At 42.0% G+C, this 12,454-nt stretch overlaps 1 protein-coding gene across 1 annotated transcript in view; it reads left to right on the top strand.

The window, feature by feature from the left end:
- Positions 1-462, top strand: part of TG (thyroglobulin) — a 160,291-nt gene extending 159,829 nt beyond the window's left edge. The window contains 1 exon segment of the mRNA XM_050891007.1: positions 347-462. Coding sequence (XP_050746964.1) covers positions 347-462 — 116 coding nt within the window.
- Positions 463-12,454: the final 11,992 nt, after the last annotated feature.

The following is a 12,454-nucleotide window of genomic DNA, read 5'->3' as shown; positions in this document are numbered from 1 at the left end:
GACAGACAAAAAAATAATGTTCCCCACACTTTCTGCCTGGTAGGTAAGTATCAGGAGACAATACAAAAAAGAGAACAAGTCTTGCATGAGTGGAGTGCAAACTATTATGCATTCCAGTGGCAGTTATTTAAAGCATGCTGGAAGCATGATACTTAATTACCATTAGGTGATCTGCCATTACCTTAAAGCATTTTGCAAATAGACTGCAAACTGAGAAAAATAGCTTCCTGAACATTTATAGATGTACAAAAAGGCTTTTAGGTGTCATTGACAAAGTGTATACCTTCTAGCTTGCTGCATCAAAGATATGACATTTATTTTAATCTTAATTATATTGTCTTTTCAGGAAGTGCAAGTAATGGAGAGCCATCTGCAGAAAACAGCCCTACTGAAGCTCCCGGTGAAGGATTTACCTCCCAGGAGAGTCAGCCACTGGGAGACAAGGTGGCTTACAGCAGATAGATAGAAAATCACAGTGCTATTGGATGGGTTTGTCACACAATTGTACATCCATGCAACTGTGTCACACCAGATGAACAAGTTGCTTCCTTTAGCTAGCTTTCAGAACAAGTAAAGTAGACCTTTCAAGAAAGTAGTTTTTCATGAAAATTGTTGAATATGGCACAAAATAAGGCCTACAGCTATTATTTTAGGTCAAAAGAAACTGTACTTTGAAAAAGGAAGTATCAATAAAAACTGCAAAACCAAAACAGAAGTTTGGTTTGGTTGGACTTTATTTCTTGCAACTACCCAAATGCCAGCACATTGTAGTACCACCAGCCAGAAAAGGATGTACATTAAAACTCTGAGAAGTCCCTTAGCTGAAGAGGCTCAAATTTGCTAGATGTCATATCTGCCTTGTTGTCGTGGTTTGACCCCATCCAGCAACTCAGCACCATGCAGCTGCTCCCCCATCCCCCCTCCCAGTGGGATGGGGAGGAGGATTGGGAAAAAAAAAAGTGAAACTCATGGGTTGAGATAAGAACAGTTTAAAAACAAAAGTAAAATAAAATATAATACTAAGTAATAATAATAAAAATATAATAATAATAATTGTAATGAAAAGGAATAGAATAAAAAAAAGAGAGAAAACCCAAGAAAAGACAAATGATGCACAATGCAGTTGCTCACCACCCGCTGACTGATGCCTGAGCAGCGAACCACCCCTTCCGGCCAGCTCCCCCCAGTTTATATACTGGGCATGACGTTCCATGGTATGGAATACCCCTTTGGCTAGTTGGGGTCAGCTGTCCTGGCCGTGCTCCCTCCCAGCTTCTTGCACACCTGCTTGCTGGCAGAGCATGGGAAACTGAAAAGTCCTTAACTTGGTGTAAGCACTGCTCAGCAACAACTAAAACATCACAGTGTTATCAACATTATTCTCACACTAAGTCCAAAACACAGCACTGTACCAGCTACTAAGAAGAAAATTAACTCTATCCCAGCCGAAACCAGGACACTTGTTCTCTTTTATTACTCATCCTATCACAAGCTGTCAATAGGAGTGGGAGCCTGTTTGGCATTCTGGAGAAAATTAGAAAGCTTCAAAATGGGAAGGGGTTGGATCCAGGAAGAATGATGTAAGAAGGGAATCAAGAGTATGCATTGAGTGTGTTCACATGAAGCCAGGCACATGCACATGCTATATTCAGCTCATCATCACCTGTGAAAATAAGACCAAGACCATTTGGGTAAAGCACAACACACAGCAGAGATAATACAAAGCATATGTTAATTAAAGCTTAGAATATGCTGTCCTTGGAACATTTGGCTTTTGTAAGGAGAAGGTGAGATAGATACAGAATAGTTTTGGAAGCGTAAGGGTAAGTGCATCATAGGGTATCTCTAATGGCTCTGAAAGTAGTTTGGGTTAGGTTGTTAATTCATCGCCGGGATCATTTGGCAATAGATAATCCTCAGTTGACAGTATATCACACACATGTTCGTGATACTTGAGAACAAAAAGTGAAATCGAGGTTGCCCTGAAACTAATAGCAAAAATTCCATTGATTTCAGTAGGACCCAATTTCTTGTGCAGTGTTGAAATGAGTTAATAAAACAACTCATAAGGTTTTGTTTGCTGCTTGGGATCTCTGCCAGTGCATGAGCGGTTACTGCTGTCTGCCATGTATCCGGGTTTCCAAAGATTTTACCTAGCTAGAAGAAAAACTGTGTAACACTCACAGTTCTTATACTTACATCCTGTTCAATAAACAATAAAAAGAACAGAAGAATCAAGAAGCTTGTTAACTGATTAAACATAAAAAAGTAAAGATGGAGAAATCAAACTGTGTTTTCCAACATTATCTTTACCTATGCTAGTTAACTGGTAATGGAAACAAATAAAAGATTTAAGAACTTTTTAAAAAGCCCAGATCTAGATCGTATAGCTCAACAGAGGATGCTTTCTTTGCAGTAACTATAGAGTCAGCAGTTGTGATTCCTTGGCCAAGACTGGGTTTACTTTTTCCTCTTTTGAGACTGCTCCTGGAAATCGATGTCTAATAGATTCTATTTAAAACTTAATGCACCCTGCCAAAACCTCTTATTTTAATAAAAGGTATGATTTTACATGTGTCCACATATGCAGACAGTCATATGCATATCTCCAGCCCTGGGAACACCCAAAGCTGACCTACAGTATTTCATATTCATTTAACAGTGAGTTGGGTTAAAGAAATGTGAGTTTCTCTAGTTCTGTCACCTAATTTCCACAATGGCAGCATCCTGGTCCTCCTTAGCTTGACCCTAATAGTCCTGTGAATCATTATTATTATATATCTATATCTGTGTGTGTATATATATATACACACACATAAATTTTCAGCAAATGTGAAAAGTTCTTCTTCATCCATTAAACAAATGCATTATAACTCATCTAAAAGTATTTTAGGTCACTTTGCTCTCTAAACTGGTCCTCCTATCTTTCAATCCCAACACTGAGGCATCTTCTCCCAGCTAATGTTCTTTGCTTCTGCACTGTACTCTTCCAAAAAATCAAATTCTCTAGAACACCAGCCAAATCCCTGTGAAATACTGACGTTAAATGGGCTATTGTTTGCGGAGAACGGGCTTGGTATAGCCATATGCCAGGCTGTATTGTTACACTGAGACAAATAATCACTTTGGGGAAAAATGGGCCATGAGACTAACAGTTTTGATGAATCAACCCAATATCCCATAGCTCCTGTTAAAGAGACATTAAAAGGCTATTGTACGAACACTGGAATGCTAAATATAATAACGATATCATTTAAATCCTAGTAAACTATGAACATATGCTTTTAATTATTATTTTATATAGATGAATATTTACAAATAGGAATGCAAATGAAGAATTTTTTTCCCTGCTGTGTATACCAACTTTGGTAGTGTCATTCCAAACAAGCCAGCTTCCCAAAAAATAATTAATCTCAATTGGCTTCTAAACCATCAAATCCTAAGAAAAAAACCAAATACCTCCAATAAATTCAGTAACTCCAACAGGAAATGCTCAGCTCATCAGGGTTCCTTTCATAATACTGTGAACATACTGTCTTCTGCATCATAATATCATAAAGCATAAAATATAACATACAAAATTAAATATCTTTGAGAACTAATTCTTGTACACAGCAACCCCAGTATTAATCTGCTGCCCATGGAGCTGGTAAACAGAGGACAGATTGAAAAGGCTTCAGTATTGACTCATGTTAGTGAAAGCCAAATATGTAATCTTTCTCCACTCACTATTCAGCTCCACATTGAGTCCAGATATGCCTCTGGAATTTGAGAAAAGATTTTAATTTTAGGCTAGGAACTCAGCAGCTTAGCCTTGTAACCTCCTAATTACAGTCTTGGCCATCTGGTAGGCTTGGTAGGTACATAGGTATGACCGGGCTTTTAGGTGACCCCTCCTGAGGTATTCAGCTCCACTGTCAGTTTGGTAAAAGGGACTTTTTAAGTATGGATTTTTTGTAAAACATCTTTATTTCATTAGTGACTGACTGCCCCAAACTCACCCTGTTGCACTGGATGCAGCTCTTTAGACTGTTCTGTCTCTCTCCAGGTTTCCTAGAAGTCCTCACGCTCTTTTCTATAACCCACTATTTGTTTCCTCCTTTAAAAAAGCAACACTCTTTCCCAGTTCTCTGCACCCTCTTCTCTTATGCTAGTCCTGTTCATTCTCCATACCTCTTTTAACTCGCTTCTGCCAAGGTGCATTTTGATGCAGACAAATGCAGTCTCATGATCCCATGTGTTCATCTAATCCCGTATTTCACCCATCTTCCATCCTGGGTCCTTAAGCTCAAACGTCTTTGAAATCTGAAGTGACTTTTGCAGCAGTACAAGCGATCCAGTCTTTGGCGGTAAATCTGGTCACCTTCCTGACTTTACTACTCTTCCTTATGGGGAACCACACCATTAGAAATAGTCCAGTCAAATCCAATAAGGAGATTTAATTAGAAAAGCCTACATGTGGGCTGACTGACAGAGAGGTCAGGAGACTTGAGCCTTAGTGATACTGAGAGGCCAAGTCTGCTCCCACATATAATTCTTAGTAAGAAAAATACATTCTCAGACTATTTAGGTCATTGCGCTTTAAGCTGAAATACCAAAGCCTTCGGTGATCTGGTAGTGAAACAATGCACAGAAGCATGCTGACTAGAGCCATGCTTTCCTCCTTCCTACTGGAAATAGCTATAATTTATTAAAAGGGAAGCATCCTTTGAAACTTCCTTATGAACACAAACACAGACAAACCAAGTTAATGCCAATTAAGTTATTTAACCTGAACTTTTTGAAAGACAAGCCATCAGAAACTTTCTGTATATGGAGCTGAGTTATGTTGCATTTTAAGGCTTGAATATCTAACTTACAGCATCTTGTGTGATTCTTTTGCACAGGAGATATTAGGCAACAGAAAAAAATGTAGAGTATTAGAAAGATTTTACCATGCGGAGTTGGAAAGAAAACAACTGACTAAATGGCAATGCTGGAACATGAATTGTTTTCATAAGTACTTGACACATACAGCTGGAACATCACGGTTGTTTTCCTGCTATTGCAGGGACCCACATCTTATAATTCTCTTGGCTAAATCTGACGACTCAGTCTTTCACCATAGCGGCATCACAGCCAATGCTCTGTATTATATGAAAGGCTCATATTCTCTCTAAGTTGCTCCAGCTACAACATATAGCAGTGGCTTATACAGTAGTAATTATAGATTTATGGACTGTTGCTCCTCCCTATATGAAGCTAAAAAAATAAACATGATCACAAAGCCAAAGATCATCCACATGGTTCTCATTTGGTCTTTGAAACATAGACACCCGCCTAGCAGGGATTTTATATAACTTTCAGGTGGTGAGAGAATTCGGTTAATAGGAAGTGTGATAGTCAGTGCTTTCAACTTTTTCTATTTCCATGACGTTGATCTGGCCCAAAGCTGAGAGGTCACTAGTTCCTGCCCCTGCAGATGTGAATCCTCTAGCGTGGCCTTTGGTCACGATGATGTTAGCTCCCTCTCCTAGTTTTCCAGCTGCCCAAGAAAGACCCTTTGATTCCAGCAGTGACTAAAACTCAGCGTATTTCAGCTGAGAGCTGATATGCCGTCAAGGAGAATTAACACAGTTTTGCATCAGGATTCCTGCCAAATTTACTCACTCTTTAGGAGGCTGGCTGTATAATTGGGTGTGGAAAAAGCCACATTTCACAGCACAGATTCTGAGTCATTACAAAAGCTGTTATTTTGTTGTTTTAAGGAGACCTCCTTTTCCTTACTGTTGTTATTCTTCATGTATTCTGCTATCATGGTATGAGAGGCAATGTCTCGGTAGTTTATCTTGGCTGCTTCCTACACAATCACTGTATAGAGAGGCTACTGAGCAAAACTCAACGAAACTGATAGTATCTTATAGGCCACTGTATCAAGGTCAGATGGGACTGGATATTTTTAAACATTACAGCTGTTTTTCAAAGCTGACTAAGGAATTCTGTAAGTCAGATCCCACTAACCTGTAGGGAATTCAGATGCTCTGTTCCCATTATGGCTGTGGAAACCCCACCCAACATCTGTGCAATGGTCGGTGCTCATTTAGGAGTCTTGGCCCTTTCATAATGAGCGGATGTCCACGTTGAAAAGCGCCATTGCAACTGGCAGCAGTTCATTGGCTTGTGAAGGGAGAATTTAGCCTTTTGCTTAGCTTCCCTGGTGAAGACTGAGATTTTTAGCAAGACAGACCAAGAAAAGTTCACCTATTATTTTTGTTTCATGTTAATAGCTGGCCAGTTTTCAGGGGCAGCTAGCATGTTCATGACCATTACTCATTATTGACATATATGTGCTCTCTCACGCCACATACCCCTATTTTGCAACAATATAAAAGAAGTCGGTGGAGTCACAACCAGTTTACAGCAGCATTTTATATGTGCCACTGAAGGTAGTGATCTGCTCTGCATATGTCAGGCAGTTTAAGTGCAATGAGAGCCCAAGCTGAAGAGCAGAGAGGCTTACTGTTTCTTCTCAGTTCAGCTCCCACAGATTGACACATCATGTGCAGAGAGCACATAAAGTAGAATTGCCTTTCCATAGCAAAGCAAATGGAGTCCCCCTGGGCTGAAAGGCTAAAAAAAAAAAAAAAAAAGGAAAAAAATGGTTTTGTAAAGAACTCTAAGATTATTGTCACCTTGTCAGATGAACTGATTTTTTTTTTTTTTTTGGGCAGGGGGGAAGAGAAGAAAAATAAAACCAATGAAACAACAACATCAGGAAAGCTATGGTTTTGATTTTAATCCTTCCATAGAAAGAATTACATTATGCAATCATAATTGCTCAAATACGGTGATTTTAAATAATAGAAAGATGAATTTTCAGTGAAAAGTCTTTTGTTTAAAAGATTTTGGCTAGGTACCTTAAGAACAGGATATCTAGGTAAGGCAGGGATTTATTCTGGCTCTGAAGAGCTTGCTTGGTACTTGTATCATAAGACACAGTGAATACAATTTTGAATTAATGGCTGATGTTTGGAGTGGCAAGTCAAACGTGAATGGCTGAATGCTGACTACCTTACTCTGTAACTACCAAAACTGGCACAGCTCAAGCATGAAAGACTGGTAGGCCCTGCCTCATGCAGGCTTTTAGCTTGCGTCTAGCACAGCCCTTTATTATCACGACTACGATGACAAATTTTCCCCAAGGGCAAACAATGAGCTTAAGAAACCTGAAATGAAGCAGAACGGATTCTGCTATCATGAGAGCCTTTCAGTGATGTAGTAGATCAAGATACAATTCTGCAGCATCATCATGTAATGAAACCTGCACGCAGGTATTGCTGGATTTGGCAGTGCAGAGCAGAGGTGCAGAGGACCACAAGCAGCCAGGCGGAGATGAGAGATGCTATTAGAGTAGGAAGGCTGGCAACTCACTGGTCAGAGGGATGTGACCTCAGATCTGCAGTTTGCGATGGGGTTTTGAAGTACCTAGGATTTGATTAGATCATGTGGGATGCTGGTAGCTGGGAGATTCAACTCTGAAGTAAAGCCCATGTTCAGATGAAATATAGGGCAAATAATAACTAATCAACTGGATGATTGGTTTATCAAAGGAATAGGCCAAAGCAGCATCATTACGTCCAGCATCTCAGCCCAGCCTAAAGTGCAGAAAAACTCCAAATGAGTGTTTTTCATTCAAAATCCTAGCTTGTAGCAGGGATAAGGGGTATGGCAGTTACACAAGTCAGATCCTATCACAGGGGATGTAGATCAGCCTGGGGTGGTGACCAACAGCACTTTGTTCAGAAGTAGTAGAGATGTTTCCAGCAATGCTTACAGCAGGGGAAGGATGGACCTCACCCTGTCTCTCCCTTGCCAGGGAGGGACTCTGTGGGGGACAAAGCATCCAGAAAGGAGGCAGTCGCTTCCCAAAATGTGCTGAAGAGAGCCCTATGCTATCTCCCCATTTGGTCACAAATTTATTTCACAAAGTTATTTAGGCACCTAACTTAGCACCTTAAGAGCTAAGCATATTACTACACCCGTTGTCCTATCCTTAATTCTCGTAGGTAAATACTACATAAGATATGGGCATGAAATAAGACTTTCAAGACTAGCCAGAGTTGTGGCTGACGGCCTGGTTTCTCTGACTCTAATAGTACTGTGTTTTTTCACAGTTTTTGTTACAGCCTCCTGGGTTATCAGGACTTGTGCTGCGAGATGAAGGCTCAACCCCTTGGACATCACGATGCAAGGGGTGCATGCCCGCCTGTGGGAATCCTCGGGGACGAGCACACTCAGGAGACAGGCTCCCATGGAGCCAGTTAAAGGATTAGCCTGACAAATTGTTTCTGACCCAGCCGACACAGTCAAACATACAGTCACAAGCCTGACTGCTTTCAAAGGCAGCAGAGGGCTGACAGGCAGAGAGAGAAATCAAACTCTGACAGACGTGTTTACTTCAGATCGCTTGCACGGCAGTTTGCACTCCTTTCATGCCTGGTAATAAATGCCTCAACAAGGGCTGAAGCTCTTAAATTTGGCAGTGATCTTTCTATCAAAAGCCGCGGGCCTGCCTTTCAGCTGAAGTCAGAAATGCCAGCAGAGCCAGAGGCTGTAAGCTGCATTGATTTACACCAGTTGCACTCAGAGTGGTGACTGTGTTTATGAGGGAACAAATTATTCCTTTGCCAAGATGCCACAACTGCTCCAAAAGGAGCACTTTCTCTGAGAAGCCATTTTTCACAAAAAACCCCCACAACCCTCTACCCTGCAATCGAGTTCCAGATTTATACCCTTTTTTTCACCTTTTTGGAATATTTTAGCATGCTAAAAATAGACCTCTTGGCCTACGCTTAGCTCTCAATAAGGCCATTGTGTCACAGACGGGAGCTCAGTGAAGCCTCGTGGAAGACTAGAAAGCTAAACTTTGCGGGTAATTCCCAGGGATCAGGTGCTTGGGATCTGCCCAGACAAATCTAACCTACTACTTTAATCCACAGCCTTTTCTTTTGGGTGAAATTTGCCTTCCCTGTTATTCTTATTGCTCTCCTGTGCATGCAGTTCCCCATGGCTGACCAGGCTGGATCTGGTGGCGGATCCCATGTTCCCCTTTGCACAAGCCTGTCAGTGACACAAGGCTGGTGTCAGTGGTTCACCTCCTTTGGTTGCTCCTCCGCTCCTGTCACCCTCACTACCTGCTAGGTTTCATGGTCCTCCTTGGCTGATGATGATCACTTCAAATTCAGTCAACATAGTGCTTACAGAACATGATATCATGTGAAAGCATGACATACATGGCGTGTCCCACCAGAGGCTGTGCAGTATGATGCTCAATCAGCTACTACTTTTAATGCCCAACAGCAGACCCTGAGGGAACGTGAGTGCTCTGTATCTCCAGAACTTATGCCTCTATAGGATGTTTCTCTACTTTTCACAAACAAACAAAAATCAATCATCCTTTTTATTGTAGCTTACAATATGAGGCATTTACTTCTTTTTCTGGCCTGCAAAGAGAGTTTTTATTATTCCCATTTTATGGTCAGAGAAGTACAATAAAGACCTGGTATAACTAGCCTAAGTCACAGATGGTAAGAACCTCTTCCAGCTTTTCAGTAGGCTCTTGAGTTTCAGCTTGCCAGCAGTGTCGTGCTTACAGCTCTGCAGTGGACCAGTTCAAATGCAAGCCTGGCTGGGAGAGCTGTAAGCCCCCAAACCTGGGCTTCTTTCATCATTTGCTTGACTCCTCTTTTTCTCTTATGTCGGGAGGGCCGCAGGAGGTGGGTGGAGTGGAAAGCCAGGTAGATTTTAAGGTATAGCGATGCACGAAATTACTCTCAGGAAAAGATAAATTAGAAGAGACCACATTCCCACCCTGCTCTTGATGCTGCCATAGGTCAGATATAAGCTAGAAAATGTTTGTGAGGACACTTGAACTGAGGTAGTTGGTCCAGCCAGACCCTTCTACACAAATCAGCTTGTGCTATTGCTCCTGAGACTCCAAAAAAAGGCCCTTTTCATCTATAATAGTGGTGCTTTTGCCAGTACAGAAATGTTTCAAGAAATCCACATTCCCCAACTGATATTGGTTTCGTCACAGCCCCTGAGTCAACAGGAAAAGCTGTCCTGGAAGAGTCTTGCTCTATATCCGCAGCCCTTCCTTGGCCTGCTGAGGCTTAGCTTTCCAGCACACAGTCTCTTTCCTGCCCCCACTTCCTCCTCCCCTCTGCAGCTTCTTTTTCTGTTCTCTTTAACCCCTAATTATTTATCTCTACTCTGTCCCATTTCTTCACACTGTCCATATTCATTTCACACAACTCTTCGCCCTCCCCTTCAGGCTGAGCCTCTGATGCAAAGCCAACAGCTGGGGTGCATTGCAAAGTCCCAGCAAGGTACCCCTCTTCTCTCCAGGTGACTGGCACTTAGCAAGGAATCCAGTCCCTGCTCATTTTGGTTTCTGTGCTGTGATGCTGTCCTTAACTGCAGCAAACCCTAACAGAAATTTTTTACCCGCTGTGCTTTGCAGTTGCACTGTTGCTTGTCGTTGTGCTGCTGCTGTGGGGAATTTGGAGCTATTCCACTTCCATTTTTCATGAAATTTACTTCACAGTTTATGATGACTTTGAATAGAAAAATAAAATAGAGAGAGAAAAAAAAAACAAATTAATATAGTGTTTATATTGTTAAAAGGTGCTTGGGGAGTCAGTTTAGTGCTAATTGAAAGAAGAGAGCTCTGCACAAAGCGGCTGATTCACAGCCCCAGAGAGCAACATTTAAGGCTAGTAGATAAAATCTACTGGTAATGGTATAGGGGAAAAAATAAACAAATTAAAACTGCACTGCAGTGGTGCCTGAGACAGAACATGGTTAATTCCCACTCAGCATTTTCACTCATCCACCACAGTAAATAGGTCTGTGAACGAAAGTCTGCTGAGATAAAAAAACCTGCATCACAGCTGACATCAAAAGAAAAGCCTTTTTTTGCCTAATACATTGGAGACGTTGTTTGAGACCAATTTATCCAAGTGAAATTGTGACCGCTTGTACCGCAGCCAGATCAGGAAGGCTTCTTGCAACTGGCCAAGAAAGTGTCTGGCCCTGGAAGCAGCCTGAAGTTCTGGTTTGAGTACTTTGAAAGAAAACAGAAGGTCAAACAGAGCTGAGGTCTCCTCCCACTGAATCCCACAGCAAAGATCTCCCTGACTTCAAGTCAAAGTCTTCCCTGATGAGAGGAGTGGAGAGGGAAGGGCAAAACAAACATTCTGGCACTGCAAGGCCACCAAGCCCCAGCCTTTAAAAGGGGCGGGTGATGCAGGGCTGAGCCTCGCCCATGGCTAGTTTAGAAATAACTGGCGCATGACTCCGAACTCCCATCACCCTGTGGGCTGCAGTGCAGACAGAACCAGGGCAAGAGGTGAAAGCATCAAATATCAGATCATGATATTTGATAACTAACTTGGGTGTTCCCTTCTTGCAAGAGGAAGGACCAAAAATCCTCAAGGGCAATGAGAGGCGGACAGATGTCCACGTGCAGGGAATGAGTGGGGTACTCGTCGCAGCATCAGCTGGCAGTGCTGGGGAGGAGGAGGAGGAGCAGGGCTAGGGTTAAGCAGGGTGATCAGTTGAACACAGCAGTGCCCAGCAGGATGGAGGCTCCCTCTGTCAGTGCAAGTCTCCCTCCACAGGTGTGCAGCCAAGCCAGAGACTCAATGCAACTGAAATATTGCTATGATTACACAGGAAGATATTAAAAAATTAGCTATTTGCCAAGTTTCCCTTCGAGTGCGATGTGCAACTGGAGTGCATGTTTCCTGCCACTTGCTAGTATCTTTTAAACAAAAGCCTGAGGCAGAGCATTTTCAGCAAATCCTGGGCAGGAACAGTGTGCTAGTCTCTGTTAGGAAAAAGTACATTTTATATATACACACATACACACAATATCTTCTCACCCTACTAAGATACAGTGTAAATTGGTCCCTATGACTGACAAAGTCTTTACACCACTTTCAGAAGCACGGCTAACAGCTCAGTAACGCTCTGCAGGCTTTCTCTTGTGCATCATCATCTGTGCGTCTTTCGCAATGCGAGAGCATCAAATTTACTTTTATATATTTGTTTTGCCCCAGTGGCTGCAGCCTTCACTGGGCACTATTTCTTGTAATCTGAACCTGCAGAGTTAGTGGCACGTTAGTGATGTTGTTTTTTATTACAGCTTTGGGGCAATCCCTGCAGACAGACAGCAGATATGATGAGTACAGAAATAACTTGCAGCTGCTGAGAGCTGCAAAAAGAGCTCTTATTGTAAATTCCCAAAACACAGAGTACCACTGGTAGCTAAAGGGAAACTTTAAAAGCACTTAGTAGTAGCAGGTTTCTCAGTCATTCTAGACAGCACCACTCTGCTGGCTTATGGCTATAGGAATTGCAGATGACATAGAGATCCATGGATCCACAGTACACTCCCAGTGAAGGACCTGGG

Source organism: Gymnogyps californianus, chromosome 2 (genome assembly GCF_018139145.2).
Source record: "Gymnogyps californianus isolate 813 chromosome 2, ASM1813914v2, whole genome shotgun sequence".
Taxonomy (NCBI): Eukaryota; Metazoa; Chordata; class Aves; order Accipitriformes; family Cathartidae; genus Gymnogyps; species Gymnogyps californianus.
Note: the sequence above shows the minus strand (reverse complement) of the source record. Positions and strands in the feature narration are given on the sequence as shown.